Source organism: Triturus cristatus, chromosome 3_2, assembly GCF_964204655.1.
Source record: "Triturus cristatus chromosome 3_2, aTriCri1.1, whole genome shotgun sequence".
In the NCBI taxonomy this organism is placed as follows: Eukaryota; Metazoa; Chordata; class Amphibia; order Caudata; family Salamandridae; genus Triturus; species Triturus cristatus.
In genome coordinates, this window is record NC_140584.1 from 1,167,994,437 (window position 1) to 1,168,021,604 (window position 27,168).

A 27,168-nucleotide genomic window follows, 5' to 3' on the forward strand; every position below is an offset into this window, starting at 1 on the left:
TGTGCCCCCGGGGTGGGTCATGTCCCGGGGGCTGCCCCCAGAAGAAGTCAAGCCAGGGAGCGCCGTCGCGCTCCCTGTGAACATGCCCAAAAAGGGGGGGCAGGAGCCCACCCTGGCTCCGGGGGATGGTGCTAAAGAGGAGGGGTGCGCCCCGTCGCGCAACCCCCCTTGCGTAAGAAGTCAAGTCGGGGAGTGCCGTCCCGCTCCCTGTGAAGATTCCCTGGGGCCCGGGATCCCAACTCCGGGCCCGCACCGCCGAAGCCAAGTCAGGAAGTGACGACGCTCTCCCCGTGAAGATGCGCTGGGGGCCCGGGATCCCAACTCCGGGCCCTGATGTGGGTGACGAGGCGGGGGAGTGCCGCCGCACTCCTTGTGGCTGGAGGAGGGCAGGGGAGTGCTGTCGCACTCCCCCGAGGTCCGGCCAGACCAGCGGGAATCTCCGTGTCCAGAAGAGGAATGCAGGCTCCCGTGGCAGCACATGAGGTTGATGACCGGGCGGGGAGCCGGCGGGAGCCACTGGGGTGGGCTCCCCGAGTGGCTCTCCATCGAGCCTGCAGCGAGGGGCCCGGGTGGGACCGAGCTCCTGAAACACAAATGGAGCAGCCGGGGATGGGCTTCCCGAGCTGCCATTGCCCACCTGGGGGCGTGAGGCGGCGGGGGCAGCGTGGCTCTCCCCGGAGCACCAGGAGAGCCGCTGTTATAATATGCGCGCAAGGAGCGCTTCGCCCCATAATGCCTTGCAGGCCCGGACCGGCCTGCAAGGAAAAGGAGGATGGTTCTTGGTGTGTGGTGGCCCCAGGAGGACGGGGTCACCACCAGAGGTGTGCCAAGGTGCACGGGGAGCTGCAGGAGCAACGCAGTCTCCCCCAGCACGACAGAAGAAAGTCCCTCCCTAAGTCTCTGGGGACTTGGAAAGAATAACCCCTCATGGGCTCAGCATAGGTGTCAACAGCATCCTGTGGCTGGAATTTTTGTTCTTCAGCTGGTGGTGCGTTAAGGAGAAATGAAATGTGAAACGCTGAGGTTGGAGATGTCTGGAAAGGGTCATTCCTGGATGTGAAGAGATGTAACGGCACGAGAAGTGCATTTACCAATGTTTTTTCTTTTAGAGGGACTGAAAGTCACGTGTGCAATGTGAAGTACCTCTGTAAGGTGGGGTCATAAACGAAGTGGAGTTATGTTGCCAGACATTCCTGCTAGGGTGTCTGGCTGTAAATGCTTAATCCTGGGATTTTACCTGTGATGGCTTTTAGGGGCTGTGATTGCAATGCATTACAACTGTTATCAGCTATGAAAAGTACCTAATTTAATGATGCTGTCATGGACGGCAGCTGAGTGTAAATGACCCCTACAGGGACCAATGTCAGAAGAAGGCTGCATAAAGCCCTTCTTTGTAGATGTCTATGTCTATATATTTAGATTTATGTATGTATCATATAAAGCCCCTCTTTTTAGATGTCTTTGTCTATATATTTAAATTTATGTATGTATTATTTAATGATTTTTTTTAAATGACATGATCCTGTGAGGCAACTAAATTTGTGAGGCCTTCCGAAGAGATTACAGCCAGAATTATTACAGTGCAAATCTTTTCCCCTTGGTGTTTGTCAAATGGGGTAATCAGCACCAAAATCCAAAATATGTGAGATTTCTTGTAACACAGTATATGACTACAGGCTTTAACCTGTGCCACAGCAGGAGGGCACAAAATTATGCGGCAAGAAAAGGCAAATTATGTGGCAAAAGGCAGCACTTTTTTTTATAGTATTACTTCATTATTTTGTAATTTTTACACATGGTAAGACTGGCTGGGCAAAGATTACACATCATTAGTACCATCTGAACAACAAAATACTGCAATAAGCAACTGAAAGATGACCAACTAACGTTTGTGAAGAGCCTTCCACTCTACACGAGCAAATGTCGACACGTTTTTAGTAACTCTTCATCTATTTGAGCTGGAAACAATTATTTTTGTTAAAATCTGCAGATTATGCAGCAGATGAAGGATTATGTGGCAAATGTGGCAAAGCAATAGTTATGCGAAAAAGCTGTGGATGCAGAATCGCATAATTCTAGTGGTCTGGCTTTAACAGACTAAAATAGTAATCCACCCCTCAAGACCTAGGGCCATATGTAGGAAGCCAAATACCGGTCGGTAACGGCCGATTTTCGGTAAATATCCCGTTACCGACCGGTATTTAGGCTTTTGCTATGTAGGGGGCATATTTCAGGATTCGGTAATTTACCGAATCGGTAAAATTACCGAATCGGTAAAATTACCGATTCGGTAAATACCGAATCCTGAAATGATATGTAGGGGGAGTGTCTCGTTGGTGGTAAATGACGAATACCTGTAAAAAAGCATTTATGTGCAATTTGAAGTGTGCAATGTGGCAGACATACATGCCCTTAGGGCATGTATGTGCGCCACATGTGCACACATGGACGATTCAGGGGTGCAACAGGGTGTCAATGTGACACCCTGCCACCCATGATACTGCCTCCCCCATTACCGATTCGGTACTTACCGATTCGGTAATGGTAACTGGCTTCCCATTCATTCCTATGGGCCGCCAGGCCCATAGGAATGAATGGGAACTCAGTTGCCATTACCGAATCGGTAAATACCGATTCTTAAATACCGATATTTACCGAATCGGTAATAATTTACCTACATTACATTTACCGATTCATAAATACCGAATCGGTAAAATTCGGTATTTAAGAATCGGTAAATGTAATTTACCTACATATGGCCCTAAATGCTTTAATATTTGTGTTCATAATTAGGATTCCTGGTATATTTTTTTTTTAACATTTCCATCTGTATATATCCATATTTACTTTTTGTCCATTTTATTGGTACTAATCCATATTTATTTTGTGGTTTGAGAATAAATGCAGTCGTAAAATGGTATATTTCCACATTTATTTAACGGATTAACTTGAACTCATACTATGATGCCTGTCATGTTCTGGCAAATTAAGCAGCCAAATATAAGAAAACACTACACCCACAGGTAAATATTAGCATTATATACAAATATACGTTAAGCTATATCTGTATTTAAGGAACTCTCATCGTATTCTTTACCTCCCCATGCTGTCTCTGCGCTCAGCTGTTGACCTAGAAATTATGAAGGCCAGCACTAAGAGTCACTCATAAGATGTGAAATTTACTATACTTTTGCGTTTTTAAAACTAAAGACAGAGAGGAAACACATTATTTTCTGTCTATATTTATCTGTAATAATCAGTAAAAACAGAAAACTGGGAGTCTTATTCCTCATAAATAAATCAGACATGCTGCGTTTGTTATACCTTTTCATAATAAAAAGATGAGAATTAACGTTGTGGCATCTGAAATTACTGGACCAATGAACCAGTTAGGCAACTAAACTTTCTCATCATCATGTCACCATAACCAATGAAGACCGTCTGTACTGAGCATACACCTTCCCACCAGACAGCCATCAGGTATAGTGCAATTCAAATACAAAGCTGTGCAGAATGACCATTGTCAAACAACGTTGCACCCCCCCCTTGGCGGGGCTAATAACGATAAACATTGTGTACCTCTTCTGTCCCCATGGTTTCTTCCAGTGGGTTACTGACAGCGAAACCCCTGCCTGCTGCGGTAGTCTGTCATATTACATGTAACAAAATACTTGCGTACAACCTTTAGCACTGTGTAATAACAGTCCGCCCGTAAAACATATTTCCTTCAGCACATGCTTTTCATAATAAGTAAGTTAAGCCTTATGGCTTTGTCATAACTTTTCATAATAAACAGATCAGACCTACGGCACCTGAAATAACTTTTTCCAATGAACCATTAAAGCCTTCACCACTGGCGGGACACCATAACCAGTATATCCCTACTGAAGTGCGTACAAACTGCCACACATCATGCATACAGTTTTAAAATTACAAATACTTAAAGATTTACAGTTGTCAAAACAATATATAGAGCCCCTCTCAATAGGGCCGAACACGACTCACTACACTGAAAATCTTCTACATCCAAGGTTTGTCAGAGCGGGTTATGAACACCAAAACACTTTCCTACGACGGTAATCTACAAGATTTCATGTCACCAAAAACGAGTTTACAGACCAACATAATGTGGTAACAATCCTCTAATAAAAGCCTTTTAGTCATAAATGCTTTTCACAATAAATAGGCCAGAACTACTTCCTTTGTCATAGCATTTCATAATAAACAGTTCAACCCTATGACACTGGATATCACTTTTCCCAATTCACTACTCAGCCTTATAGCATTTATCATTGGCTCGGCTTGATAGCCAACTCAGTCCTGTTGTGTTCAATGTACTATGTCCTGCAAGGCTAAAGGTGCAATACAAGCACTCTTTTACAGTGGAAGCACACAGCTTTGGCCAAATCGAATGCTGTACTTAAGAGAGTCAGCGTGTGGGTGGAGCCTAAGCCCCTTTCTTGCAAGCATCTCCGAAAGTTGTCTTTCTGTTGATCACGTAGGTTATGTGACAACTGCATTGTCGAGGCGAACTTAAAAACGAATTGAACTTGCCATGTCTAGTCTTCCAGGAGTAAATTTGGCACTTATGTGTCCAACTGGCTAATTAAGTGTCTGACATGCTGGTGAGGGCTTATTCAGTGCTTTATTCCACTCACTTTGGGGCTTTTTCAAGCGCTACAGATGAAACAATGGAGGGAGGACACATTGAAGGGAACATGATGTCACATCTTGTTGTTCGCTTTGAAGTGGCTATTTCGAGAGCTTTAATTGACCCACAGGCTTTTAAAGTGCTACACATATTTGTAAAGTGTTAAGTATATTGTGTACGTTCTGGTGTTATAGGCGCTATGTGTGCACTTGAAGCACTGTATAGGCTCTGAACGCTTCACCTAGACACTTTTTAAGCGGTGGCTATCTCCATTACCCACTACACCGGCTCTTTAGGCGTTAGTTCTTTAAATGCATGAGAGGCTCTTAAAGAATCAGAAACTCTCTAGGTGGCAGATAGCGCTTCACTTTCTCGTTGAGTGGGCGTGGATTCTTGCAAGTTCCAGGGACGCACAGATACAGCTCTGTGAAGAGTTCGTTATGTGCACACAGGGCTGACCTCATGGAGCCTTGGGCACCTGTACAGATACTCAGAATCGTCTAGTATAAGTCATCAACATTAGAAGATTATGTTGCGTTGTCCTCACTGATGCACTGGTCGCCTTATTTGGTACATTTCCTGTAGTCTTTCTTTCTTTCTTTATTTGTTTCGGTCCTTAAACCATAAAAGAACATTCACAAATATAAACAATGCATAAAACTAGGTTAAAAAGCTAAAACACGGGGCGTGGCTAGGCGCCGAAGATGATGCTCGCCGCCGTGAGGAGCTCCGTCGGACCGTAAGTGCAATGGGAGCCTCCAGCAGGCTCATGTGAACGCACGTCGCTGGAAATGCGCTAGAACCTCATCGGAATGTCTGCTCCCTCGATTTCCACAACATAGAGAGAGGAGGTGTGCGGAACGGGCTGCTCTTTCCATTTTTACTCTGCCGCGGATCGGACGTCAAGCGTGGCCGCCATTTTGAAGCTTCATCATTTCGGAGAGCTTTGCATCTACCGTCTGCCTCACGCTTCTTGTTTTTGGGAGGCGCTGCTTTGTTTTTGCCAAGCCCAGGGCAGGAATCACCATTTTGAAGATTGGGGTAGGAAGATTTTCTTCTTTTTAATAATGGAAGCTTCTCTTGTTGTCTGCCCCTCACGGATTTAATGCCTTCTTTGATGTCATGCTGGAGGATTAAATAAAGGTTTTACTTCATAAAGCGGTCAGTATAATATGTAGCGGAGAAAGAAGTATTTTTTTTTGTATTTTTTGCTGCTTTCAAGCTTTTTGCTTTTTTCACCTATTGTTTGCCGTAGAATGTATAACAACTTGAGGTAGTACCTCTTTCTCTTTTAACCATTGCTAGAGATTGGTCTCTCTCTACATATGCTGTTTGTCATCGATATCAGCGCTGATTTCTGTCTGCCACTTACAGGAGTCTCATCCCAGCGCTCCTGTACTAATTTTCCACCATCTTTTTAGTCCTTTGGAGCTTGTTTCACTACCTTTTCGTGCCTTTCAAACTTTCAATGGCGTTGTCACGGCATACTTGCAATACTCCTCAAGCACCTAATGCGATCACAGGACAGTTGGAAGACATTAACCCTTTTAGTGTGCTACAGGACTGCATAGTAGAGCTCACTAACGATTCCTCTGCCGCAAATATGCCCTCTCCTCAAACTTCTCGCCCAGGCTCTAAAATCTCGCCTAAAGTATCCTCTGCTTCTACCTCTACACCAGGGAAGCGAGTGAAGGCGAACCCTCCCTCTCCTACTAACACTCCCTCTTCTATTTCAATGGAACTTTTACTTGAGGAAATTCGCTCACTCAAACCCTACATGGCGGAAACAAATTCTCGTCTCCAAAGTCTCGAGGATAACTGGTCACCCACTAAACAAAAAGTGGAGGATTTGGAGAGGGAAGTGGCTTCGGTTCGGGGGGTTACAGAACAAGTTCCATGCCTCCATAGGGAAATTCACAATCTTAAGCAACAAGTCGAAAATTTAGAAAATCGCATTAGGCATAACAATTTACGCATTTACGGAATTGCGGAAGGCCTTGAGGGATCAAATCCTATTTCCTTTTTTGAATCTTTTTTGCCCACGCTTCTTGGCCTCCCAAGTTCACTGACTTTAAATATTCAACGTGTGCATCGCTTGGGCTCAATCTCTCGTTCTTCCACTGCCTCTTCTTCCTCTTCAACTAAACCTAGAGGAATTATTTTGTACTTTCTAGAGTATACTGACCTCCTTAAAGTTCTTCAAACGGCCAAGCAGAAAGGGAAGATTACTTGGAATGGCTCCAATCTTTTCTTTGCACAAGACTACGCCAAAGTTACTAAAGATCGTCGGAAGAAATTCTTGGACATGAGACCTGCTCTTCGTTCTCTGAATGCTCGCTATGGCTTATTCCACCCTTGCCTCTTTAAAGTGACTTACAATAATAAAACGACGACCTATGAAGACCCGGCGGTGCTTCAACAATTTCTGAACTCTTGTAGAGATGACTCTATGGACATCCCTCGAGCATGATTATTCTGTGTACCTACATACCCGTTTCTACTTCTTGAAGTTTGTTATCCTATCCTGCTTGTTGTATTGTACTCTGTTGTAAGTTTATGTGATTAATGTTTTTTTTCTTTTTGACCTCTTTTAGATGCTGTTACGTGCTCCTTTGATGTATGTTTTCGTCATATATGCCTGGAAGTCGCTCCCTCTTTGCCGCGTTCTGATGGAGTTTCCAATCCGGTGTGCTTCCTTCCTCATGTGGTTCCACCATCCCCAGTCTTATTGTTTTTCTGTGGTATGTTCTTTCAATATCCTCTTTTATGGCCAAATGTTTGGTCTGTATTGTATTTTTGTTTTGTGTTTTTCTTTCCCTCAACTGGTTTTTCTCCCTTTCCATTCTTTCTTTTTCTCCTCCCCTGTCTTCTCCTCTTACTTGGATACACCTTACATCATTCCTTTAATGTTTATCTTCTTCCTACACTCCTTCCTGAGTTTCTTTCTTAATTTTCTTTCCATCAACTCCAATCTTTTTTGTAATGAAAGTTCTAACTTCTATTCTTTTTTCACTTTAACGGTTCATGTTTTACTTGATGTTTTATCTTTAGAGTTGTAACTTGGAATGTTAAAGGAGTAAATAATTCCATTAAAAGACAACGAGTATTAACGCATTTAGCTAGATTAAATACTGACATTGCTCTAATTCAAGAAACACATTTATCTGATAGCGAAGCTTCTAAATTGAGACGTGGTTGGGTAGGCAATGTTTTTTCTTCCCCTGCTTTAGGTAAGAAAAATGGAGTTTCCATTTTATGTCATAAGAAGTACCAGATTACAGTTGTACATCAAGAAACTGATTTAGAGGGGCGTTGGGTAATTGTCAAACTTCTGATAAATCGAATACCTCTGGTTCTATTTAATGTATATTCTCCTGTCACTGTGGATAATATCTTTTGGATACATGTCTCTGATAAGCTTCTTTTATTTGATGAAGATTATGTTATTTTTGGTGGAGATTGTAACCAAGTTTTTGATCCCATAATAGATAGTCATTCTTCGGTTAAATTTTCTAATACAAAGATGTATACACAGTTTACTTCTTCTATACATCGTAAATCCTTAGTGGATATATGGTGACTTTGCAATCCTGATACTCGTGAATACAGCTTTTATTGACCCGCACACCATTCACAATCTCGTATAGATTATCTTTTCTTTAGTAAACCCTTAACTCAACAAGTTTCCCACTCTGAATTTGGTTCTATTTTAATATCAGACCATGCTCCAGTTTTAGTTGATTTCGACTTGCTCCCTTATATCCCCCATGCAGGGAGGTGGCGTTTTAATAACGCGTTATTATTGGATCCTAACTTCACAAGCCAATTCTCCTCCTTTGCTTCTGAGTTCTTTTCTCTTAACTCTACCTTGGATTCGTCTCAGGTAATGATTTGGGACTCTTTTAAGGCTGCTTCCAGAGGTTTTATCATTAACTTTGTTTCGCAAAAGAAAAAAGCTTTTGAACGTAGAAACTCCCAAATACTTGCTAACATCAAAAATCTTGAACACACCTATTACCATACGAATTCCGAATCTGCTTTGAAAAATCTAATTGATGCAAAAAAAAATTCATTAAAATGTCCACGGAAGCAGCTTCCTCTTATCTTTTAAAAAGCAGCGTTCGATACTATGGAGGCCAAAACAAGATGGGGAAACTCTTAGCTAATTATTTGAAAATTAGACGTGAGCGGACTAAAATAGAATCTATTCGGAATGAGGCGGGTTTATCTCTCTTTAAAGACAACGATATTTTGAATGAATTTGTCTCTTTTTATAAAAAATTATATACTCCTGAACACCAACCAAATCAGACTGATTTGTCCACTTATTTTCAGTCCATCGAATCTCCTTTTCCTCACGATATTGATTTTTCCTCCCTAGAGGCAGATATCACTTTATCTGAAATCACTCACACTGTTTCGTTATTGAAAAGAGGGAAGGCCCCGGGTCCTGATGGTTTTACCATTGAATTTTACGTGCATTTTGCGAGTATTTTACTGCCACACCTCCTATCGCTTTATAATGCCTTTATCTCTAGCGGGTCCTCGGCTGGAACCTTTCAAGAAGCCATGATATGTTTAATTCCTAAAGAAAATAAAGACCCTTCTCTCTGTAAAAATTACAGGCCAATTTCTTTAGTTAATTTGGATTATAAGATTTTTGCAAAAATTCTCGCGCACCGCATATATCCTATTTTACCCATTCTTATCGGCCCGGAACAATCAGGTTTTGTAAAGGGTCGTATTTCATCTGATAATTCCAGAGTATTTTTTAATATCCTTAGTAAGGCCTCTTCTCTTGATTTTCCCATTGCCGCTATAGCATTGGACGCAGAAAAGGCATTTGACAGAATAGGTTGGGATTTTATGTTTCAAGCATTAATATGGATAGGATTTCCTCCTAAGCTAATATCTCTTATTTCTATTTTATACTCAGGTCCCAAAGCCTCTATTTTTGTAAATGGCACAACTTCGGACTATTTCTTGCCCTCTAGAGGAGTGCGTCAAGGTTGCCCTCTTTCCCCTCTTCTATTCATAATAGCTTTGGAGCCCTTTTTGACTAAAATTAGATTAGAAGAAAAAAAACCTGGATTTCAACTGGACTCCTCTCATATTAAACTATCCGTATATGCGGACGATATTCTCTTTTACTGTTCCAATCCTTCCACCTCTATTCCTTCTTTTTTATCTTTAGTTGAAAACTTCTCTCAATTATCTGGATATCGTCTTAACACTGACAAATGTGAAGTCCGACCTTTAAATGTTTTCTGTCTTAAGCATGATTTCACTCAAACAGGTTTTTTCCTGGCAAACCTCTAAGATTAAATATCTAGGCCTGTGGTTTTCTTCTAACATCCCTGAAACACTAAAACTAAACTTTGATGGTATGCTTAAAACTTTATCTGATTCTATTGACCGCTGGCATCCTCTTTTTCTCTCTTGGTGGGGGCGTTTGGATTCCATCAAGATGATGCTTTCTCCTTTGATTCTTTATCTCCTTTCTATGATTCCGGTTCATATTCCCGTATCTTACTTTAAAAAAATTGATTCTCTTTTGACCAAATTTCTTTGGAAAAATAAGCCCTCTCGAATTGCTCTCTCTACTTTAAAAGCAGATTAATCTTCTGGGGGCCTTAAATTTCCTGATTTTAAATCATTTCATCTTGCTTTTTCTTTGACACAATCTTCTTGCTGGTTTTCTAATGACCAACTGACTCATCCTCCTATTTGGTTAAACATAGAAAAACATTTTATATCTCCTTTTGAATTCAAGGAAGCTCTTGTCTTCACCAACAACATCTCCCTTTTTCGCTCTCCAGTCATCTCTCACACTCGTAAAATCCTTGCACCTCTTCTTCCCTCTTCATACCCCTCGCTGTCCTCCTTGGATCATCAGCCCATTTGGCATAATAATTTATTACGTATTAACAATCGCGCCATTTATTGGAAAACGTGGAGATTCAAAGGATTACTCTGGATCTCCCAACTGCTAATCAACAATGTTCCTTTTTCTTTTTTAGATCTACAGTCAAAATTCTCTTTGCCATCCTCCTGTAAAGATAAATATGTTTTATTGTGTCCTTCCCTTTCCCGATATCTTCACTCCTTACCGTCTCTTTCCACTCCTTCGTCTAAATGTTCCATTATTTTTCCTTTACTCTCATCCACCGTATCAGCATCTTCTTTATATAAGTGTTTATATTTCTCTTCTAATAGGGGCAAGGAGAAGGTTGAATTGGCTTGGGAGAAGGATTTGGATGATAGTTGGCCCATTCCCCTCCGGGATAAATTATGGCTAAAAATTCACAAGACTTCCAGAGCTGCTAACATCTCCCAGACCCTTTTTTTAAATTTATAAACGTATTTTATTCACTCCTGCTAGGCTGGCTTCTATTTCTTCAGATTCTCCCTCTTCTTGCTGGTCCTGTTCTTGTTTAGCGGCTGATTTACAACATATGCTTTTTACTTGCCCTCCAATATCCCGCTTCTGGTTATTAATTTGGTCTCAAATTAACAAAATCTTTCACACTCAAATCCCTTTCTCACTTACCAACATTTTCTTAGGTTCACTTTCGCCTGCTTGGTCTGCTACATCTCCTAACTCCAAATTAGTTGACTTATTACTGGCAATTGCTTTCCACCTGATAACTTCCAATTGGAAACAGTTAGATAAAGTTACTTTTAAAGCATGGTGGAATGCTGTTTGTTTTCACCATAGACTAGACACTAGCTATATTACTCCCATATCGCTTTCCATTAAAAGAGATCTGTTATGGCTACCATTATCCTCGTATCTCACAAACGTTGCATCTACCAAATCTACACCAGTTAACAATTCCGATGATGTCCAGAAACCTCCTTGAGGTGACCGTTAGTCTCTTAATTTAAATCAGAATATGGGTTCATGATTACTCCTTTTGTTATATTGTTAATTGCATTTATTCTGTATATTCTAATAACTTTCTTTTTCGTATTTATAGAGTTCTGGACTCGGGTGTTATTTCTGGTTTTTTGACCTCTCCCCCATACTCTTTCCTTTTCCCTTCCCGTTCTCTCCCCCTCCCTGTTTTCCTCCGATATCTCCTTTTTCTTAAATGGATCTTGCTGAATTTTCAATTTATTATGTTATATTGTATAATATCTGAAGTTCTCTTATGATTCAATAATTTTTATCTCAATAAACTTAAACTTAAAAAAAAAAAAAAGCTAAAACACAGAAAACGTGATATGATTAAACACAGCAGTTAAAAATCAGTGGACATTAGATTCATTGCTGGATCCTAGAAAGACCTTTGGCGCCCACCACGTAGAGCTTCAAAAAACGGGACATGGCATAGACAATTGGCATTTGAGTGTTGTATTTTAGAAGCCTAAATGCTTCTTCACAGTGCCGTGTACCTAGGTTCCTGCACAGTTGAAGCAGCCATCTAAGTCTATTCTGTTGGTACCCAGGACAGAAAAAGAGAACATCGAGTTGGGTCGTCTCTCCCCTGTGGCAGGTTGGACAACCAAGAGCAGAGCCGCCGGGCCATGTGTTGGTAAATGCGCGCAGGAAGAGGAAGCCGCAGGGGCAGGGAGCAGTGCCTGAATTGTATGTCCAGTTTCCTGGCTAGAGCCGGTTGTATTTCATCTAGGGGTAGGAAGTGCTATGTAAATGCAAATACAACACAATCCAGCCTGGGCCCCTCGAGTGCGGATGTTGCTCTGGTTTGTGTGCCAGGTGGCACTGAGGTTCCTCATTGGCTTTTCAAGTTGCACACAGAAGAGGTGCACGTTAAGGGCGAGATGTGCCCTTTGGTTGCGACAGAGGCCCCTTTGGATAGCGCTACCCTGCGCCGAGTACTGAGGCGTCCTCGGCTGCTCTACACGCCCCCATGAGCACCCCGAGCTGCTGGAGAGTGACGTCACTGGTGCCTGTGGCCCTGCGCTGTCTCGCTAGCTCCCGTGTTCACGATCCAGGAAGGGAGCGGAGGTCATCTGTCTTGGAGTCCATCTCATCCCTGCCTCCTGCTGCCACGGCCTTGGATGACACACCAGTGACCTGCCCACTTGCCTTGGAGCTCAGGGGGGAGGGGTCGGGAGGCCTGGAGGCGGGGCTGTGAGCTCAGCCTGGACACTCCCTCCGGGCACAGCCTCAGCACCACAGCCCATGGAGAGCTCCTGCCGAAGAGGACGAGGAAGGGACCGCAGAGGAAGAGAGCCTGAGGGTGAGGAGGACAAAGCAATGAAGAGGAAGAGAGAGAATGAACCGGTAAGGGAGAAGTGAAGGAGAAGACCCCCGGCCCCGCAGCCAATGAAGACCCGCCACAGGCGCTGGCAGCGAGGAGAACTTCGAATGGGTAAGGGACAGCGCTTTCAGCCCTGTGCGTGGAGTACACGACAGCTCGTGAGAATTACTGCACAAGGATAGACATGGCTGCCTGGGACACGTCTCGGTGCGGGCCAGCGTGTGCGTGTGCCCAGACTTGCGAGAGTCGACGGGAACATGCGTGAGTGCACAAGAACATGCATGTGTGAGTGCACAGACATGCGAGAGTGCACAGGATCATGCGTGATTGCACGGGAACATGCGTGAGTGCACAAGCGCATGCGGGAGTGCATGGGAACATGCGTGGGTGCAGCACCAGGACATGCCTGAGTTAGTTTACGGGAGCATACGGGAGCGCACGTGAACATGCGGGATTTCACGAGAACAAGCGCGAGCACAAAAGTATGCCGGAGTGTACGAGAGCTTGCTGGCGTGCCCAGAAACTTGCAGGAGTGCAGAGGAGCACGTGTAAAGGAGAGTTTGAGGAGGTTATCGGATGTGGGCATTTCTCCGTGCGCACTAATATGTGTTGAGAGTGTGTGAGCACGGGACAGAGGACACAGAAGGTGCGTGTGCACCAGCACATGGTCGAGTGCATGAAAACACGTATGACGGAGAAAGAGCCATTAATATGTTCAAGTGCATGGGTGCATGCTTGAGTGCTTGTGAATATGTAGATAACATGCATAAGTGGATGCAAATAGCATTTGCTACTGAACGCGAGGATATCTGAGTGCATCGATGAATGTGTGAGTGCATGGACATATGTGTAAGCACCGCAGAACGCATACGAGTGTTTCGTAGCATTGTGAGTATTTGCTGCTTGTCCCAGTACCCGTAAGGATAGTCGTGAGTGCACCAGACCATGTGTGGGAGTATTGAGCTGTGTGTAAGTGCATCGTAGCATATGCGAGTGCATGTCAGCATGTTCCAGTGCACGTGGGTATGTGAGAGCATATGTGAGAAGAGAGCATGCGTGACTTCATGTAATTATAAGCGTGCACGAGAACGTGTAGTATGTACACGATCATATATGAGTGCACGCTATTTGAACACACACAAGCATGCGTGAACACAAGATGCACACAAGCATGTGTGAACACAAAGTGCACACAAGTGTGAATGTATGAAAACTTGTGTGTATGCAGTATGCAGGCAGGAATATACATGTTAGTGCAGTAGAGAACTTGTCCAAGTACTGATCGTGCAAATTCACATGAGAGCATGTATCCGTGAGTGACAGTATGTGTGAGAGTATGCATATGGGCATGTGGAGAGCCCTGAGGCACATGCACCAATGTAAATTACTGTATAAGTGCGCGTGAGACTTTGAGTGAATGTGTCCATGTGTGAATAGGTTTAGGTGTTTGACTACATTTGTGAGTGCACATGTGAGGAATGCGAGTGAGTGGATGGGAGTGCATGTGTGAGGGTGTACTGCTCGATACACGATGACTCGCGTGATGGATCGCTGGACGGATGGATTTGAAAGATGGCTAGATATGTTGCACGAAGGACTATGACTAGAGAGATGGAAGGGTAGCTAGATCCAGGGCACAAGTCCTAAAAAAGAGAAGTGGGGGGGACTAACCTAGTTAATCAGAATGCAAGTGGCATCACGGCACGTGACTTCACGGCGCGTGACATCACAGGAACCGACATCAGATCTTAAGCCCACACATATATGTTTAACATGTCTATCATGAGTACATTGGAGCATATTTCGAGTATACAGGGAAACCCTCCTGATTTAGGCAGAAGATTCACACTTTTGTAAGCTACACATAAAACAGTGTTGCTTTTTGTCAGCATAAACTTCCTCTACCCATAGTGCTTTACAAGAAAAAATAATGGCACTTAAATTATTTCAACGTCTCCTCAGGGGTAGTAAGCACTATATGAATTACATTTATTTGTGTAATTACAGGGAAAGACCAACACATCTGCCGTTCTTACACTGCGTGCATATCTTGTAAACAGAGCCTGAACAAAGTGAGAAGCTGCCTCTCTTGTATGGGTGATGTGCTAACAAGGTGTGAGCCTTTGTTTCCCCTCTGCTGCATTTGCATGAGGTGGGAGTCTCCTGACTGCTGCCAGCCAGGAGACTGGAACAAAAGGAGGCCTGATGACCCCTCAGATTCGGCCTTTGTTATTGGCCCAGCAGGAGTCAGAAATAAGAAAACCCCGCCCCATCCCCGCCTGAACCTTGTTGTGGATCAAAAGCAGACAAAGTGCAGGCGCTGCTGAATGTGTCCCGGTGTTTGCAAATTACACCGGGACGAGTTCAGCACATTTTTCAGTGGGGCCCAAATTCTTGGCAGGGTGGACGGCGTCCACCCTGTGAAAATAGTGGGCGGGCGCCGTCCACCTGCGTGTACCTCGACTCGTGCCCTGGCTAGATCATTGGCTGCACAAGAGCTACATCGATAGATGGATGTAGGGGGCGAGATTATTGATGGGTGGTGATATTGCTGGGTGGATGATGACTGGAGAGATGGGTGGATGAATGTGACCTGGAGTGATGGACGCATGGCTAAATCGATCGACGGCCAAAAGACTGGAATATAAGATGAATCAGAACTGAGAACTTTCGCTCGTGCATGCATTGTGTGATGGCTCAGTGAATGATGCGATTGATACATGAGTGACTAGAGTCATGGATGAATGATTAGGTTGTAGAGAGGGAAGCTAGACTGACAGATGGGTAAATAGCTAGCGTTACAGGCAGATACTGTTACCTTAGATGAGTTGATGGGTGAATGGAATGGATGAATGAGTTACTTGGGGAATGTTGGCTACATTGGTAAACGGATGCATGGATGTGTGGATAGGTACATTGATGAAGGAATAATTGAGTTGTTAGATGGTTGACTAGATTAATGAGTGAATATGATGAAGGAATAATTGAATTGTTAGATGAGTAACTTGATTAATGAGTGAATGACTAGAATGACGGATAGATGGCTGGATAGAGAAAGGTGCATGTCTACATTGGGTGGATGGATGGATGGATGGGTGCATTGTTGGGGACTTGATAGATACACAAATGGGTCATCAAATTGTTCTGTGGATGGTTGCTTAGATCTTCAGATGGATGGATGGCATGCTGGGCATCCAGTGATACCTGGGTGGGTGGGTGGGGTGGATGGTGGATGCGTTGATGTCTGGAATGATGGATAAATGACTCGGTTGCTTGATGTATGACTGGTAAAATGGACTCGGTCGTTAGAGGAATGCCTGGTCTGATTGAAGGATGCACGGTGGATTGTTAGATGAGTGGATTAGATGGTTAGGCTCGATTAATGGATTACTAGATTGGTTAATGGATGAGCTAGGTTTGGAAATATGAATGGCTAGGTTAGTAGAGTGCGCTGCTGATACATTGTTAGGAGGGCACATAGCTGGATTGTCAGGGGCTAGCCTGCTAGGTGGGTAGGGTTTTAGATTTAAGGATTAATGTGGCTATATTGCTAATGATAAAGTATAGGTTTGTTAAAAATGTACGACTAGTGTTAGGAGATTGGTATCTGGATAGATTTTTCCCTCAGTAGGTAGTGGGATCTCTAGAGTGATCTGTGGAAGGCTGGCTAGATTTACAAATAGATCACATATAGTGTACTTTCAAAGTACATGTTCACCATTAAGGTGTCTTCAACCTAGGATCAGCTCCCACCTCACCAGCATCATCAACGCCTCCATCCAGAGTGGAATGTTCCTGTACAACTGGAAACACACAGAAATCACAGCTGTCCTGGAAAAACCCACAGTAGACCCCAAGGTGCTCAGCAACCAGAGACCCATCTCACTCCTCCCTTTCACACCATCTTTCCCATCCAAGGCTGCGGAAAAGGCTATCAGCGGTTCCCAACATCACAAATCAACTCTTACAGAGACCCCTGACCACCCAGAACCCTGCTGTCAGACTCATCCCCCCGCAATGCACACATCACACCCCACCTCGGAGAGATACACAATTCAAACTGCTCACGCACACATACAAAGTCCTCCACAACGTCAGACCTGCCTGCCTCAACCACCGGCTGAAGTTCCACAAACTCATAAGGCAACCGTGCTCACTGCTCACGCACACATACAAAGTCCTCCACAACGTCAGACCTGCCTGCCTCAACCACGGGCTCAAGTTCCACAAACTCACAAGGCAACCGTGCTCAGCCTCGCTTCACCTTGTGCAAATACCCCTCATCCGCAGCAGCATGTCAGGAGGACGCTGCCTTTCCTCCGTTGCTGCCAAATCCTGGCATGACCTTCCACACCACGCAGCACCTCTCCATCCCTTCCCGAATTCTGCAAGAAACTGAAGACTAGGCTATTCAACTAGGAGCCCGATCGCCCTACCCATCTACTCTAGTGCCTGGATACCTATTGGGTGATAAGAGCGCTGTACAAATCCTCATAGCAAAAACCAAAGGAAATGATGGATGGAGTGTTGAACATTGCAAACACTCACCCCCAGTCAACAGATCTGGGTTTAGTCCACCACCGTTCTTTAGCCCACTCTGCCACCCCAGTTCAGACATGGTCATATGCAAATCAGTCTGACCCTGTGCCTCATGGGAACAGTCCAGCCTGAACTGCCAAGCCATGCCTTCCCTGGACCGGAAACAAGCTTCCTAGGACCGGTTTCTGGCATTTCCTCATAGCATAACATAATTTAACAGGGTATCTCTGTGCTGAAATAACAGATGTGTATTGTTACCCAACCCACTTGTACTAATTTTATCGACCTCAGAAGGAGGAAAGGCTGAGTGTACCTGTGATCATGAAGCCAAACACAGATCCCTGCAGTGGGTGCATTAGTCCAATGAGAACCGAGACTCAGATAATCACGTTTTTCAATTAATTGTGGCAAGATTCGTTGATGGCTGGGTGGATTTAATTGTTTTAGCTACAGAAGGTAAGTCTGAATGAGAGATGCATTGCTTCAATGGTAATAAAGACAGATTTGTTTTGGTTGTTGGAATAATGTGACCTGATTGTTAATTAAAGAACGCTACTTTGTTAGATGACTGGGTGTGTAAATGAGGGCAGCAGATGAGATCATAAGGTAACAGATAATTAATTAGATGAATCCATGAGAAGGGGTTATGGGTCGAAAGCCAGGTTGTCAGGGATAGATGAAAGAGTAGATGATGGCGCGAATGGAAACCAGGATCGCTAGATGGAATACTAGATTGTCAGTTGAGTTGGAATCTCGGCTAGTGGGTGGATGAATGGCTGGATTGACTTGTAGATGGGTGGCTATAATGATGGACGGGTGACTAGATTACTGAATGAGTTAATGTCTAACGTAAAGGATGGATGGATGGGTGGGTGGGTCAGCTTTGAGACAGAAATGTGGATGGGTGGACTGTTCGAAGGCTTGGATGAACAGAAGAATGATGGCGCGGACTGAGAGGTACAATGATGGCTGTTTATATGGATTAAGAAAGAGGAATACTGGCTACAGAAATGGCGTCATGGCTGACATTCCAGGCAGTTTCCATCACATCCCACTACAATAATGATAGTTACACATGTGATTAAAAACGGAGAAAGGTTCTTTGGCCATCTGCAGGAACGAGGCTGAAAGCGAGGTGGCTACAGTGTCCTTTCTTGTCTGGTGGAGTACTTTATTCCTCATAATTCATGGCGGCAATCACACAGTCATCCCTGGCCCATGTGCGCTGCTGTCATGATTTTTGACAGAAACCCCGTTTTTGAGTCGAATTATGGGAAATTAGATATCATTTTTCTTCAGCCCAGGGTTTTGGCGAGCTTTTGAAATCCTCTAAAGCAGTTTACTTTCGAATCGTGTGTTAGCAGATGTTCATCTGTAAATATCCCCCGCTCTCTGGGTTTGAGCCGTGCTCTGGGTAAATAGAGGCGCCTAATTGCTTCCTCATCAGCTGAAGACTGCGGTCTGACAGAGAAGGGACGTTGACATGAGAGGAATGTGAAAGAGCCCTCTGATGAATTCACTGTTCACGTGGCAGCTGGCGTCTCTTCTGCACGTCGATGGCTCTCGCGGGATTCCATGTGACGTCAGAACTCACCTGGAATAAAACGGATCGTTACAGCGGAGACGCCATTTTATTGCTACAGACCAGACGTGATGTCACTGCGGTACTCTTCGGGCGTTTGTAGGTGTTTTTCGATGTATTGCAGCGTCCCCTTATAATATATTAGATGTGTTATTATATTGAGAAAATATGGCCTCTCTATAGAAGCCTGACACTTATTTTATTACAAGAGAGTACTGACGTCAGGGCCAAGAACGGCCCAGCATGCAATGCGGTCACACAGTTCCTTCCCGCCTCCTCTCATTAACTGGAAGTAAAATGGAAGGAGGTCAACGCTGGGTTCATTTTTTTTAGAGTGCAACATTGAAAAGAATGCTGAAAGAAAACAAATGCCTGAAACATTGCCTGAGACGACTGTATGTTTCCCAGCATGGGCTGCGAGCAAGCCTGTGTCAAACACAACCACAGACCCTTTTAGCGTCTTCTCTGGTTTACTTATTTTATCTTGAAATCATTTATATAATAGATTTAATCATTGTGTACCTGTATTGACTGCTTGGGGACACCGTTGTGTCACTTGCTTTTGCGTGTCCCTGCGAGGACACCGTATCAATGTTGTTGACAGCTGTGACATCACCAGCTGGCAGTTGATGACAGTTGACAGCTGGTGATCCACAGCAGCGGATGCATTCTTGCGCTCCACGTGTGGAGCTGTGTTGGTGAATAAAGAACTTCTACTTACTATACGAATCCGCTTTGTTCTTTACAAAGTGGCGACGAGCGCCAACACCGGAACCCACTACCGGTATTTTTAAGAAAGAAAAACCGGCGTAAATGAAATCTGCAGTCCCTGAACAATTACCTTCACGTGAGGAGTTGATAAACTGTGGAGAAAGCTGCTGCGGACGAAAATACGAATTTATGAAGAATTCAAGGTGCGTTCAGCAACCGATAAGTAAAAGAAAAATAAGGCAACAATACATAAAGAAAGAAAAGTCGATGGATCTGCGAAGGAAAAGCTAGAGCGAGCATTGTGGACACTGTGAGTAACGTAGTGTAACATTTATGTCGGCGTATTAGACGTTTAACACCGTTATTAACTCTGTTCTTAAGGCTCCTGTGAGGAAAAACGCTTCGCACCCCCCAACGGCAATAATATGACAGTTTAGCGAAACAAACTGCCAGCTGATCAAGCGTCACGTATGCAAATTGGATGTGACGTAGGCTGATGCGCATAGGAATTCTTCAGCAGTGACGTGCTACGTACTCAACGTGCGGCCATTTTGGAATCTGTGGAAAGTAAACAACCAGTGAAATTGAATCTCCTGGGCAACGCGCGTCACGCGCAAGGAAAAAAAAAACATCGGCAACTCGGAACTAAGCTTCAAATCAGCTGCCAGAAGTAAACAAAAGCTTAATTTCGTACGCCAGCAACACAATTCAATAAAAAAAAAATACAACAGTATTCAAAGACACTAAAAGTGAACTGTCATCACAGTTGCAGCACTGTATTAAAACAAAAATATAATAATAAATTAGACGCAGAATGTCATCAGGTTACTTGTGGAATCTTTCCCCACCACAATCATTCCTACCTGGCAAGGGAGAACCATTACTAAAATGGGAAGAATGGAGGGAGTATTTTAATAACTACATCTCGCAGTTTGATGATGATGACGAATTTACACCAAAGAAGAAATACAAACTCCTGCTACATTGCCTTGGAGCTGGTGGAATAAAGGTGTACAACAGCATCAACAAGAAAGCGAGAGGTGAGGGAGAAGACGACGTTTACGCAAATGCAATAGATGACCTGAATGCGTATTACAAGCCTAATGTGTGTGTTGGTGTGGATAGATATAAATTCTTCCACAGGAAGCAAGGGAAAGAAGAGTCGGTCGATGACTATGTCTCTGCACTAAAGGAGTTGGCATTGAATTGTCGTTTTGGGAATCTACACGACGAGTTCATTAGAGACCAAATTGTTATGCAGGGGTCAAATGCTGACATACAGGACAGCCTCTGGGCAAAAGGAGAGTATCCACTCCAGAATATTATCGACGTTGCAAGAAAATCTGAATTAACAGGACGCTGTGCAAAGGCAGTGATAGCCGAAAGCAATGGGAAAAAAGATGGCGGAACTGTCAGCAAGGTGACACATGTCAAGCAAAACACGAAGAATACATGGAACAAGCCTGCAAAGAAAATAAGCAACAAATCTACGGATACCGAGGCAAGGCGTTGCTACAGATGTGGCGACAATACACATTGGGCCGACGACAAAAAATGCCCAGCACGGGGAGCAAAATGCACATACTGCGGAGTCATTGGGCATTTCCAGAAGGCATGTCGAAGGCGTAAAGCACGCTCTGTGAAGAACATCTATGAAGCAGAAGAATCAGAGAGTGAAGAATCGGAGGATGACGACATCAACATGTATGTCCTCAGCATCGAGGAGGAAATGATAAACGAAGTCAGTACAGATGGTGTAAATAAAAAGAAAAAACCAACATGCAACATGGTAATTGGAGGCGTGGATATCAACATAGTTGCTGATTCAGGCTCACCATATACTATAGTGAACAAAAAAGTATGGGAAGAAAAGTTTACACCACATATTGGCAATCACCTTGAGAAAGCTGACATCCTGATCAAGTCATTCACTGGAGAAGCAATTGACGTGTGTGGCTACAGGAAACTAAATTTCGCCTACAAAGGGAGAGAAGCAGAAGGCAAACTCTATGTATCCGCTGTGGGGCCATCGGTCTTGGGCTGGATGGACCAGGGGAATTTGAGCATCATCTTGGACCCCAGCAGCTCTGACCCTGTCCTAGTGGTGCAGAACGCGGACGACTACAACAAATCCATTCTAAACAAGTTCCCCAATGTCTTTAAGGAAAAAATTGGTGCACTTAAGGGATACCAACATAAGATAGTCGTCAAACCAAATGCTACACCTGTGGTACACAAGACTCGCAATCTACCATTTGCAATCAAGGACGAAGTTAAAAGACAAATCGAGAGACTCCTAAAGGAAGGTATAATTGAACAAGTGGAGGCAAGTGAATGGGTCGCACCTTTGGTGGTAGCCAAACGACCAAATGGAAAATTGAGACTCTGTGTGGACTTGCGGGACCTTAACAAGAGTATAATAATTGAGCAGTTCCCGTTACCTAAAATAAGCGAAATGCTTGCAACAACCAAAGGTGTCAGATGGTTTTCTACAATCGACCTTAAGTCTGCTTACCACCAGGTGCCACTGCACCGCGAGAGCAAAAGACTTACAACATTCATTACGCCATTTGGGTGTTACCAATTTACGAGAGTACCCTTTGGATTGGCATCCGCAGCAGCGATGTTTCAGAGACTAATGAACAACATCTTCAAGGGAGTTAAGGGTATTCTGATGTTTCAAGATGATATCCTTATTATGGGAAAGACAAGGGAAGAACACGATGCAAGGTTGAGCAAGTGCTAAACATCCTGGAGACGAAGGGACTCACGGCTGAGTACAGTAAATGCAAGTTTGCATGTGAGTCAGTGAACTATCTAGGGCACGAAATTAATGGTAAAGGAATCTTCCCGAAGAAAGACTTGATGGAAGCAATTAAAAACTCTCCAGTACCCAAAAACAAAGAAGAGTTGAAGTCTTTCTTAGGCCTTGTAGAATTCTATGCAAAGTTTGTGAAGAATTTTTCGGAAAAGACGTACGATCTACGACAACTATTAAAAATGAGAAGCGAGTTTGTTTGGACCGACACGTGCCAAGCTGCTTTCAACACCATTAGGAAGACCTGTGCAATGCGATACCCCTACAAGGATTTGACCCTTCACTCTACAACACCATAACAACGGACGCAAGCTCTAAGGGTCTGGGAGCCGTCTTGACTCAAGGAGATGACAAGGGTCTACAGTACACAATAGCATTTGCATCACGGTCATTGACACCAACGGAGGAGAGATTCTCTGTTATCGAACGTGAAGCATTGGCGTGTGTGTGGGCCTTGGAGCATTTTCGGAACTATGTGTGGGGAAATAAGGTCACGCTATGCACGGACCATAAGCCACTCACCAAGGTGTTCACCACTAAGGGTCTGTACTCGGCTTCACCGAGGCTGGCGCGTTTATCGGTACGCCTATTTGACTTCAATTATAATATTGAATACGTGCCAGGGGTGAAGAACGTTGTAGCGGACTATTTGAGCAGATTGCCGTTAAAAAACGAAAACCAGGAGAATGGAACTGACGAAGTAGAATACTGTATTGCCAGCCTTGACGACAATATCCAGGGAATCTCTAAGGAAGAGTGGCTCACTGAGCAAGAGAAGGACAAGGACATCTGCCAAGTGATTAGAATGTTAGAAGGAGAATGGACACACAAAAATAAACTCACCGAAGCTATGAGGCATTTCTATGAAGTGAAGCAGGAACTGTCACACGAGAATGACTTAATGTTGAGAGGTTGTAGGGTGATACCCCCAGTCACGTTAAGAAAAAGAATCCTTGATATTTGTCACGAGGGACATTTAGGCATAGTTAAGTGCAAAAGGAGAGTCAAGGAAAGCTACTGGTGGCCCGGGGTAAGCAAGGACATGGAAAGAGTAGTAAGAAACTGCAACATGTGTCAGCAATCTGACAAGACCCAGGTAACTCTTAGACCACCACTACACCCCATTAGTTGTCCGTCTATGCCATGGGAAAGAGTGGGGATTGATATCATGGGCCCCATAGAAGGAAAAGAGGAGCAATGGTATGTAATAGTACTCATTGACCATTTTACCAAGTGGCCTGAACTCACGTTCACGGTTAAACCTGATTCCAGGGCGGTGGTAGAGTTTCTGGATTCTGTTTTTACGCGAGAAGGGCTCCCCAAACAAATCACCAGTGATAATGGCCCACAGTTCCTCTCTGACCTGTTTAAGGCCTACACTTCTAGGAACCAAATTGCACACAAAACCACATCAGTGTACCATCCCGCCGGTAACGGAGCGGTGGAACGCTTCAATAGAGTACTCAAAGGCATTATCCAGTTGTCCAACGACAACAGACTGTGTTGGAAGAGTGAGATCCTAAAAACTGTGTGGGCCTACAGGATCACACCGTGCGAATCAACTGGTCACAGCCCCTTCGTACTTATGCGGGGCAGAACGCCTCTCTCTAAGGATAATGTGGGTTGGGCATTAGCTTCAAAGAGTGTACACTGGTCCAGTGACCAAGTAAGAAGGAAGGTTGGGCAGGGTCAGAATAGAACAAAAAAAAGATACGACCACAAACATGGTTGCAGGGATGTGCAACTCTCCCTAGGGGAAACCGTTAAGGTAAAGAAAAGTGGCCACATTGCTAAGGGACAGAACAAGTTCTCTCCACCCCTAACGGTTAAAGAGGTGTATTGCAACTCCGCCCTCTTAAGCGACGGTAAGGTGCATCACTTCTCAGCCTTATCTGTGTGCAAGCCTACCCTGGGAGTCACTAACGGAGTACACTGTAAGCCTAAGTATAACAAGCACCACATTTCCCTATCTGACTCATCCGACAGTGAAGCCACCCAGTACCCTCTCACTACACACGCTGAAGCTCCCAATCCCGAGACACGCACCCTTAGCACAGATCCTGGCAGAGTAGTCAGAGTTTTGCCACCTACTCCCAGATATGACGTGTCACTACCCTCTAGTACCAGCAGGTGTGGCAGAAGGATAATACCACCTGCGAAACTTAACGATTACATTTGTGACTAGGCTTTTCTGTTTAGTTTTGTTAGCCATTGTCACTCTGTTCATAAAGGGGGAAGATGTGTTGTGTACCTGTATTGACTGCTTGGGGACACCGTTGTGTCACTTGCTTTTGCGTGTCCCTGCGAGGACACCGTATCAATGTTGTTGACAGCTGTGACATCACCAGCTGGCAGTTGATGACAGTTGACAGCTGGTGATCCACAGCAGCGGATGCATTCTTGCGCTCCACGTGTGGAGCTGTGTTGGTGAATAAAGAACTTCTACTTACTATACGAATCCGCTTTGTTCTTTACAAACACAACCACAGACCCTTTTAGCGTCTTCTCTGGTTTACTTATTTTATCTTGAAATCATTTATATAATAGATTTAATCATTGTGGTGAAGATCCTTTTTGCATTTTTACTACAATTTCTTCTTTTCTCTCATCAGTTGCTATGGGTTATAGGGTTCACAAGGCTTGGGGATACAGGCTGCATCTAACAGATGCTAATGTGTGTGGAGAGTTTTCATGTTTCACTTTCGATTTCTTCTCCATGTGCGGGGTTTGAGGGACTTTGCATTAAAATGAATACAATGAACCCGAGTGTATGCAATGAGGATATCGCGCGTCACCTCTCACTCTCATGACCTTATAAAAGCCCTTAGTCTCCGCTCCCTTTATTGTCAGGGGATTCGGCAGTGACGTGGCATATCCTGATTATGTTCTGGTAACCCTACAGTGGGCCGAAACCTGTTTTTATGGAGATTATTAATGGTCCCCCAGGGCACTGCTACTTTGATTTGCCAGGTAGAACTAGGCCTTACCTATTTGAACTTCACCCGGGGCCTTGTACCACTGTTATTGTGGGCTAAGGCCTGGATAAACCCAGAAGCAGCGCTGGTGCGATCTTGCGTCCCTGTCTTGCCATGAACGGGGTGGCACAAATCCACTGGGTCACATGCTTGAAGGAGACCTTTGAATTATTGTTGTGTTTCCTTAATTTTCGTTTGAATTTAAGGCTCTAGAAAGCACCGTCTATGGTAGAGATCACTAGATATGTACTGATCTATACATCAGCTAATGTAGAGAAATAATCTTGCTTGGGTCACAAACCCTATTTCTCGCTGCTATATCTCCTTTTTTTAGATTTTTTTATGATACATTTTAAGGTAGCCTTTCCTATTCAATGGGTTTTCTCAAATGATTTACCTCCTTGCCGGGTGACCAAACCATGAAACAAAGCACGCGCCACTTTATTTTCTTCTGCTCATTATATTTTGATCCCAGACGTGAGATCTTGAGGCCTGTATTACGGAAAACCAATCTGAGAATTCACAGGGAGGCTTTGACCTTTTTACAGAATCTTTCCAGTATAGATACCTGCTTTGCCGTACTTCATTTCATAAGAAGAGCAGTAGCGATCAGAAAGAAATATGAGAGGATCCCTCTTTGATGAAGGAATTGGATTCTGTTTCGCCCCTGCTGTTTCTATGCTATTATTAATGCCTTTTTAGTTTGTTAATTTACAAAGTGCCATAGAGACTGCACCATGGCCCTTGTAGTAATGCTTTTTTTGAGATTGTGTGGAAATGCACCTTTGTATGCAGAATTTATATACATTTGCCTTATATTCAACACCGACAAAACAGAAGTTCTGATCTTCAGCAGACACACCACTTTTTGGAACGACTTCTGGTGGTCAGCGGAGGTCGGACCTACCCCCACGCCGAAAGACCACAACTGCAACCTCGGAATCATACTGGATAGCGAACTCTCCATGAAACGTCAGGCCAATGCCGTCACCTCAGCCTACTTTCACACTATCCGCATTCTCCCAAAGATCTTCAGGTGCCTCCCCATTAGCACCAGGAAGATAGAGACACAGGCCCTCGTCACCAGCCGACTTGACTATGGCTACGCACTCTCTGCCGGCACCACCACCGAACTCATTCAAAGACTATAGACAATCCAGAACGTAGCGGCTAGGCTGGTCCTCATCCTGCCCAAGAGGACACACATCACCTGAAAGACCTCCACTGGATCCCCGTCCACAAGAGATGCAGTTCAAGCTCCTAACCCACGTCTGCAGAACCCTCCACCAAGGACCAGACTACATAAACCATCGCCTGACCTTCCACCAATCCACCAGAAACCTCCGCTCCGTTCCGCACAGCTCGCCCTCACTCAGACATATCGCATCCGCCGTAGCCAAGTCGGAGGACGTTCCTTCTCCCACCTCGCCGTAAAATCCTGGAACTCCTTCCTCTGCCACCTACGCACCGCACCCTCGATGAATCACTTCAGAAAGGGACTCGACCTGGCTGTTCAACTGATACGTGCATCGAAGCACCTGAACACTCACCGAGGTGAATAGCTGCACTATACAAATACAACTTGATTGATTGAGTATGCTTTCATGAACAATGCTGATTTTAATAACTGTGTTTATAATTCATACGACAAACACCTGTTCTGT

At 44.2% G+C, this 27,168-nt stretch overlaps 1 protein-coding gene across 1 annotated transcript in view; it reads left to right on the top strand.

Annotated features, from left to right (window-relative positions):
- Positions 1-12,816: 12,816 nt before the first annotated feature.
- Positions 12,817-27,168, top strand: part of PLCD4 (phospholipase C delta 4) — a 514,626-nt gene continuing 500,274 nt past the window's right edge. The window contains exon 1 of the mRNA XM_085650039.1: positions 12,817-12,990. Coding sequence (XP_085506165.1) covers positions 12,945-12,990 — 46 coding nt within the window. The 5' untranslated portion in view covers positions 12,817-12,944. The remainder of the gene's footprint in view (positions 12,991-27,168) is intronic.